At 33.9% G+C, this 8,526-nt stretch overlaps 2 protein-coding genes across 2 annotated transcripts; both read right to left on the bottom strand.

Moving 5' to 3' along the window:
* Positions 1-310: 310 nt before the first annotated feature.
* Positions 311-1,844, bottom strand: LOC116013495. The gene is made up of 3 exons (XM_031253285.1): positions 858-1,844; positions 671-761; positions 311-541 (listed from the first exon to the last, which is right to left on the bottom strand). The coding sequence occupies exons 1-3, from the start codon at positions 1,791-1,793 to the stop codon at positions 414-416; spliced, it is 1,155 nt and encodes a 384-aa protein (XP_031109145.1). The 5' UTR covers positions 1,794-1,844; the 3' UTR covers positions 311-413.
* On the bottom strand, positions 1,793-4,297 carry LOC116012222 (probable mediator of RNA polymerase II transcription subunit 26b). The gene is made up of 8 exons (XM_031251719.1): positions 3,884-4,297; positions 3,434-3,502; positions 3,248-3,330; positions 2,897-2,949; positions 2,679-2,797; positions 2,533-2,560; positions 1,897-2,404; positions 1,793-1,808 (listed from the first exon to the last, which is right to left on the bottom strand). The coding sequence occupies exons 1-8, from the start codon at positions 4,295-4,297 to the stop codon at positions 1,793-1,795; spliced, it is 1,290 nt and encodes a 429-aa protein (XP_031107579.1).
* Positions 4,298-8,526: the final 4,229 nt, after the last annotated feature.

An 8,526-nucleotide genomic window follows, 5' to 3' on the forward strand; every position in this document is an offset into this window, starting at 1 on the left:
CAGCCAAACCATTTACAAGAAAGACAGTAAAAATATGGAATTAATGAAATGAAAAGAAGGCCCAGCTGCATGGGGCTGAATATATAATAATAAGGGTAAAATGAAGTTCATACCAATTTACCATTTCCCTCCTTAGTTTGGATAAGAGTCTACCTAAATGGGAACTAAGATAATATAATGAAGATGTTTCCAAAATATTTTGCTTCCAATTTTGGAGCAGCCTATTCTGATGTATGAGATAATTAAACTACACAAGATTCCTCTAACAATCTTTGTTGAATATGTCTATAAGGAGTTATCACTTCTCTTCCACAAGATTTGGCTTGCTTGCAAATATGGAAGAAAGTTGCTGCACTATAGGGACACATACAGTCTAGCATATACAGACAAAGTCTAGCATATACATACAGAAGTCACTGGCGCCCATTTGTCCCTTGCTTGCTGTAGTTGCCTAGTTTCATCACTTGTGTGTTTTTAGGGACTAGACTCGGCTTGGGGATGTTATGGGCCTCCACAGATTGAGATATCCGCCGCCTCTTGGCTAACAAGAATTATGAAACACCATCAGATGATAATTAAACTTCCAAAGTGCAATGCATCATTGAGGCTTTAGTAGAAAAATATAGAGAAGTTCAGAATATATGTGCAGTAATTTATAGTGGAAACTAACCATCTTCCATTGCTTTGTCGCGTTCTTGAAGTTTCCTTTTCGCCAGTGCCACTCTTTCTTGAACTGTCATCTCTTCTGGACAGTTCAACTTCTAATTAACCAATGACATTAAAGAAGTTAGATGATAAGGCAAACAAGACATGTTAATTAATATAAGGAAACTCCAGTTTGAAGCTAGCTAGCTTACATTTTGCTGAGAAACAGGATGCCTATTGTCTGATTTCAGTTGGAACCTCACTCCAGAATTACCATTGACCTTATTATGTTCCATAGTTGGTCTTGTCAGTCTTCCTGGCCCAGAGCCATTGGCAGAAGGCTTATTTGGTTTGATGAATGTTTGTTTCTTCACTGCAGTTTCTTGTTCCTTTGGTTGTGGAGTAAACCAGTCATCAACAGCAGCATTTGAAGGCTTCTTCAATACAGTTTCTTGCTCCTTTGGTTGCGGAGTGTACCAGTCTTGAGCGACAGCATTTGAAGGCTTCTTCAAAACAGCTTCTTGTTCCTTTGGTTGTGGAGTATACCAGTCTTGAGCAGCTGCATTTGAAGGCTTCTTCAAAACAGCTTCTTGTTGCTTTGGTTGCTGAGTACACCTGTGTTGAGCAGCAACATTTGATGGTTTTTTAGCTAGAGCTTCTTGTTGCTTTGGTTGCTCAGTATACACATCTTGAGGAGCAACCATTAATAATGGTGCCTTCATTACAGCTTCTTGTCCCTTTGGTTTCTCAGTGTACCTGGCTTGAGGAGCAGCAGCCATTATTGGCTTCTTCATTAGAGTTTGTTGTGCCTTTGGTTGCTCAGTATACCCATCTTGAGGAGCAACCATTAATGGTGCCTTCATTAATACAGCTTCTTGTTGCTTTGGTTTCTCAGTATACCTGGCTTGAGGAGCAGCCATTATTGGCTTCCTCATTACAGTTTGTTGTGCCTTTGGTTGCTCAGTATGCCTGCCTTGAGGAGCAGCCATTATTATTGGCTTCTTCATCACAGGTTGTAGTTCCTTTGGTTGCTCAGTATGCCTGCCCTGAGGAGCAGCCATTATTATTGGCTTTTTCATCACAGTTTGTTGTTCCTTTGGTTTCTGAGTAGGCCTGCCTTGAGGAGCAGCCATGATTGGCTTCCTCATTATAGCTTCTTGTTCCTTTGGTTTCTCAGTATACCTCTCTTGAGGAGCAGCCATTATTGGCTTCTTCATTATAGCCTCTTGTCCCTTTGGTGGCTCAGTATACCTCTCTTGAGGAGCAGCCATTATTGGCTTCTTCACCAGAGCCTCTTGTGCCTTAGGCTGCTCAGTATACCTCTCCAGAGAAGCAGCCATTATTGGCTTCTTCACCAAAGCCTCTTGAACCTTTGGTTTCTCATTATACCTCTCTTGAGGAGCAGCCATTATTGGCTTCTTCACCAAAGCCTCTTGTGCCTTTGGTTTCTCAGTATACCTCTCTTGAGGAACAGCCATTATTGGCTTCCTCATTACAGCCTCTTGTTCCTTTGGTTTCTCAGTAAACCTCTCTTGAGGAGCAGCCATTGTTGGCTTCTTAACCACAGCCTCTTGTGCCTTTGGATGCTCAGTATACCTCTCTTGAGGAGCAGCCATTGTTGGCTTCCCCACCACAGCTTCTTGTGCCCTTGGTTGCTCGGTAGGAGCAGCATTCGACCATTTTGGAACGTTTTGGTTCCCCCGCGAAGCATTTCTGCCATCCTCATGAGTCTCATTGAAATCCCAGCTGATTTGAAGATCTGAAACAAATCCCCATCAGAACAGAACAACAAAGATCTACTCCTACTAGTGAATTCATATAAATTAAAGAACCAAATTAAGTAGCAAAAGTTTTGCTGTAAAGCATAAGGACACATATTCAACTTACTTCCATCTTCATCGAAGTCATCAAAGAACTTCATTCCAGAGTTCAAACCAGCAAAACAAAACAAAAGCAAACGAAAACTAGTCAATCTCAAAGCATAATCGGAAGAAATGGATATTCGAATAAGCCCAAACGGATGAGCTGCATACCTTAGTCAGCTCCATTGCACTAAGAGTAAAGAAAGCTCCCTCATCCATGGGAGGAGATGGAAGCCCTCCCTCCTCTTCTTCAACTGGTGGTTTCGCAGACTCGGGAGTGCATTCTGTACCTTCGAATAGAACGTAACAAGATCAATATCCTGCTCAGCTCGTGTCTAAAAGACTAAAACACATTAATGTAACAATAAAAAGGGCCGCTAAACAACTACCTTCAGCAGCTTCTATAGACTCGACCCATTCATCTACCTTGACCTTCCAATCCCTGCAATTGGACCAGGTTAATGAACCATTCATGGAAACAAAAGTGGGAATCATGATAATAATGATCTTATGTAATAGGTTTGAAATCATTTTACAGATATAAAGATGCCTGGTTAGGAATCATTAATACATGCCATATTCTTATCACTCTCTGATTAGGCAAATGACAATGATTAGAACCACCAAAAACAGTTTTAGTTATGCAAGCAAACAAGGAATCAAAATCCATATCAGACAGACCACAAAACAGTAATGCTCATAAGTTGGCATGTAAGAGTAACAAGCAGAGAGTTCCATACGCAATCAATGCCCGGGCTAGCTGCTTAATCTGTTTGGATTCCTTCTTCTTGAGAGGACTCACAGACTTCCCAATATCTGTGACCTGAAACAGAAGCAAAAAATTTAACCCCATAGCTAATAAAGTAACATATCCAACAAGATTAAAGAAAAGGATTCTAAGCCTAACAACCAGCAAAAGATCAAACCTTTAGAGTCTCGAGAGACAAAGTCATTGATTGAAGCTTCCTCAAGGAATCAACCACCACAGCCTCACACTGTCAGAAAAGGAAACACTGATCAAAACCAGATAATTAACACCACAAAACCAAGAAAACATAATGCTCGGTCTATATATCATGCATTCATGTGTGGCACTCTAGTCTTGGAAGTTCCGAAGAAAATCAACAGTTATTAACAATCAGGAAACAAATTACACAATGCAAATCATACATAAGCACAACATACACTGCTTTTACAGACTAAAACAAAAGCATCATCATTTCAAGTTGCTTTGAAGAAGATAGAGGCTAATTCTGCATAACTAATAAAGACAAAAAAACAAAGCTTTTTTCTTTTCCAAGTTTTCTTTCTGGAGACACTAAAAAAAAAAACCGAAAAGCAACGTAGGAAGCAGAAGAATTCATTAAAAATCAAACCTTTTCATCGCCATGGTTATCGAGAACATTCTTGATCCTCATGACCTCCACGATATTCCGACACTCTTCATCAATCCCGTCGCTCAAAACCTCGTCGGCATCTTCCAAGCCGCTGTTGCTGGTCTGGTTGGCCGCCGCCGCCGCCGCATTTTCCAAGTTTTCAAAACGCTCATTTCTATCATCACCCTCGTCGGCCGTCTTGTTGTCATCGTCAATAATGTCGCTACTCTTACCGGTCTCATTAACCGCATTGGCCCGGAACTTGGCTTCCACCTCTTCACCATAAGAATTGGGCACAACCAACTCCACGTTGTTGCAGCCGAAACACTTGGTCACTATACAAGCAAAAACCATCTCAGTAATGAAAACTCTATTCTTTCTTAACTCGTTGGGATAGTCCACGGCTGCCACCATAATAGCATGTTTGATGATCACGAATATATCCACATTCGCAGCCTTAAAATATATCCTCCATTCATCAAGACTGTCATAATTTTTTTGCATTTTAAGAGGACCCACCAACCCTACCAGATAATCTCTACTCCACAAAAATAAACTCTACTGTTTACTACTACCCAGATACCAAAATTCAATCTTTTGTTGATTTTAGCAATGCCCAGAATTGAAAACAACCAATTAGTATCTGAAACATAGCGCTACAACACTTAAAGCTCTGGAGGTTTTTCAATCACTTCTGACGATCCTTACAGAATTTGAGTTCTCAATCATTGGAGCAGCTGAAAAGCAACAAAAAATGTTTTCTGGAAATCAAACCAAATTTCTCAAAAACTACACACCAAAAAAAGAAAAAAGGAAATGAAATTCAACCAAAGTTTTAGTCAGAAAATCTGTGATGGTGAGTCCCTGAGAATCAATGAGACAATCCAGAGAAAGACATTATTAAAGGAATTCCGGGCGAAGAATATATGTTAAAGTATGTAAGATATACATTCTCTGTCTCTCTCCCCAGAATAGAATACAAGACTACAAGGTTCGCTCAGCGAAGAGAGAGAGAAATAGAGAGAGAAGTCAAAATGTGATATAAATCTTGAAATTTCGGAGTGAAATTGAAATTAAGGGTAACAAACCGGGCTCTCTGTTTTTCTTTTATATTTGTACCAAACAGTTTACAAACACAGTGAGAACGCAAACCATATAGACTTTTGATAATTATGACGTGCCTCCTGAAATTTAATCTTTTAAGGTTTTTATCCTCCTTAAAAGTAAATATTTTAATTTTTCTAAATAATATTCTTAATCTATTCTTTTCTGCAAGATATAATACTGATTTGACTATATATTCGTCAGAGTTTAATGTAGTTACTAAATACTAAAATTTCTTACCAAATACTAACAAATTGAAAATATATTCTATATACGAAAAATATTTAGATAAGAAAAAATAATTTTTTATTTTTTCATAGAATTAATATTATAATTTGACTTTTTTTTTGTGCGAGATATAATAGTTGGGCTATACATTTGTCAAAGTTCAATTAATTATTAAATTATTAATTTTTTTTACCACAATTACTTAATATTAAAAGTTTTTTACCATAATGCTACAAAATTAAGAATATGTTTTATAGTGTGAGCTAGATAAGAAAATAATTTACATTTCTCTTCATAGAATTAATATTATAATTTAATTAATTTCTTTAGTGTGAGATCTAATAATAATTCGGCAATACATTTGTCAAAGTTGAATGAATTATTGAATATTACAATTTTTTACCATAATACTAAAAAAATTTTAAGAATATGTTTTATAGTGTGGAAAATATTTAATCTGCTAGATAAGAAAATAATTTATATTTTTCTTCATAGAAATAATATTATAATTTAATTAATTTCTTTTCAGTGAGATATATAATAACAGTTCGGATATACATTTGTCAAAGTTCAGTGAATTATTGAATATATTAAATTTTTCTTTACATTAAAAAAAAGGGAAAATGGCATCTTTAGTCCCTAAGTTATAGGGGTAGTGTAGACTCGGTCCCTAAGTTATGGCTGTATGCGAGTTTAGTCCCTCAGTTATTCACAAAGTGGCGAGTTTAGTCCCTTAACATTAAATTTGACGAAAAAATTAAAAAATATTCAAAATTTGAGGGGTAAAATAGGAAATTCACATTTTATTATTATTCTTATATCAAAACCACTTTTACAACATTATTTTTTTCACTTCTTAGCCTAATTATTTTCAATATTTTTCATTTTTAAAAGCATTTTAATAACTTTCAAATGACTTATTAGGAACGTGACTCTCGTATAAAAACTTAGCACAAATAAAGAAATGCATGATCATTGTATTTAGGTGTATGAAACACACTGTCCTAACAAGTTTTTATTTTTTTACTAAGTAACAAATGTAATAAAATTAAACTTTTGAGATAGGATAGTGTGTAAAAAAATCTCAAAAGTTTTAATTGTATTACATTTGTTGCTTAGTAAAAAATAAAAACTTGTTAGGATAGTGTGTTTCATACACCTAAATACAATGATCATGCATTTCTTTATTTGTACTAGGTTTTAAGTGTGTTATACGAGAGTCAGGTTACTAATAAGTCATTTGAAAGTTATTAAAATGCTTTTAAAAATGAAAAATCTGAAAATAATTAGGCTAAGAAGTGAAAAATAATGTTGTAAAAGTGGTTTTGATATAAGAATAATAATAAAATGTGAATTTCCTATTTTACCCCTCAAATTTTGAATATTTTTAAATTTTTTCGTCAAATTTAATGTTAAGGGACTAAACTCGCCACTTTGTGAATAACTGAGGGACTAAACTCGCATACAGCCATAACTTAGGGACTGAGTCTACACTACCCCTGTAACTCAGGGACTAAAGATGCCATTTTCCCTAAAAAAAATTAAGAATATGTTTTACAGTATGGACAATATTTAATGGGCTAGGTAAGGAAAACAATTTGTATTTTTTCTCCATATATAGAATTAATATTGTAATTTAATTACTTTCTTTTATACAATAGATCGATAATAATAGCTTGACTACACATTCATCAAGTTCAATGTAATACTGAATATTAAAAAATTTCTCTAATACTAAAAAAAATTTAAAATATATTTTATATTATGGAAAATATTTAATGTGCTAGATAAGGAAAATAATTTATAATTTTCTCCATAGATTTAATATTATAATATAATTACTTTTTTTTTTGTGTGTGAGATATAAATATATAATAATTGTTTGATTCCACATTCTTCAAAGTTCAATGTAATTACGGAATATTAAACTTGTTGCTATAATACTAACATATTAAGAATTTTTTTTTTTTTGAGTATGTTATTAAGAATATGTTTTATAGTATGTAAACTAATTAATGGTCTCTATATAAGGAAAAATAATTTATATTTTATCCATATAAGTAATATTATAATTTAATTATAGAAGAAAAAATGAATTTAGATTTTTCACCCCGTTTTGGTCCGATTTATACTTTTGCCAAGAATAGAGGGGTAGTTAATAAAGAGAGCAAGAGTGCGTTTGGAGGGTAGCTATCGACGGTTACACAAAAAAGGTATCACGTGGAAAAAGTCAATATTGCATGATTACGATGCATCTATTTTGAGTAATTGTCCAAATAGCGGGCCCCAACCCGTTTTGGTGACTTGGCAACCCATATCCGACTAGCTCAATGCCTCAATACACGTGATGCAAGATGACTAAGCTTGATACAGTGGTACTCACTGGACCCTAAGACTTGTAGCTCCACCTTTAAAAAATATATATTAAATTGATTTTCAAAATTTGCCGCCTTCCCAAGTTTATATCGTCCCACTTATAAGCATTAGACCATGATTCAAAAAATAATAATACTAAATAAAATTAATATATAAATAATATATTATTAAAATGTTAATTAAAATCATTTAAATAATACTTATATCTATATTTTTTTATTTTTAAATCATTACTTTATGTACATAAATTTAATTCATAAAAATCAATTCACTATTATTGCTATCATTTTCATGTATTTAAATTATTTTATATACCTACAATACTATTTTATGTACTTGAATCAATCATAACATGTCAACATTGATTCACGATATAATTTGCCTATTTTATGCTACCCTCCACTTGTAGGACAATATAATTTACTAATATCAAAATATAATTTTTAAAATAATAAGTATTCTTAAATTAATAACTATTTTGGCTCAAAAATAAATACATGCTCCGTATTATTTGTTGATATTTTTGACGGATATTATTTATCAAAAATTTAAAAATAAAATATTTTCCTTAAGTAGATAACTAATAATTACACTGGTACCATATAATCCCAATGAGGTAATGCTCTGATTATTAATATTTCCTGAAAGCCTTTTAAGTATATAATTAAATTGGAAAAAAATGTGGCAGTCTAATAATGTTACTAACCTAGCTAATTATTACATGGTTACCAAAAATGGTATCCGACAGTCTAAAATTGTAACTATATTTGGTTGTGTTTTGGATGCCAACCTAATAATGTTACTAACCTAATACTCGCAAATTATATCGTGGACCGCGCATCAAAACGACGTCGTTTTGATGCATGAAAACAGACGGATGAATTCGCGTCACTCACTTTCAGTTCATATACACTGCAGTTACATTTCAACACAAG

This window comes from Ipomoea triloba, chromosome 1 (genome assembly GCF_003576645.1).
Source record: "Ipomoea triloba cultivar NCNSP0323 chromosome 1, ASM357664v1".
Taxonomy (NCBI): domain Eukaryota; kingdom Viridiplantae; phylum Streptophyta; class Magnoliopsida; order Solanales; family Convolvulaceae; genus Ipomoea; species Ipomoea triloba.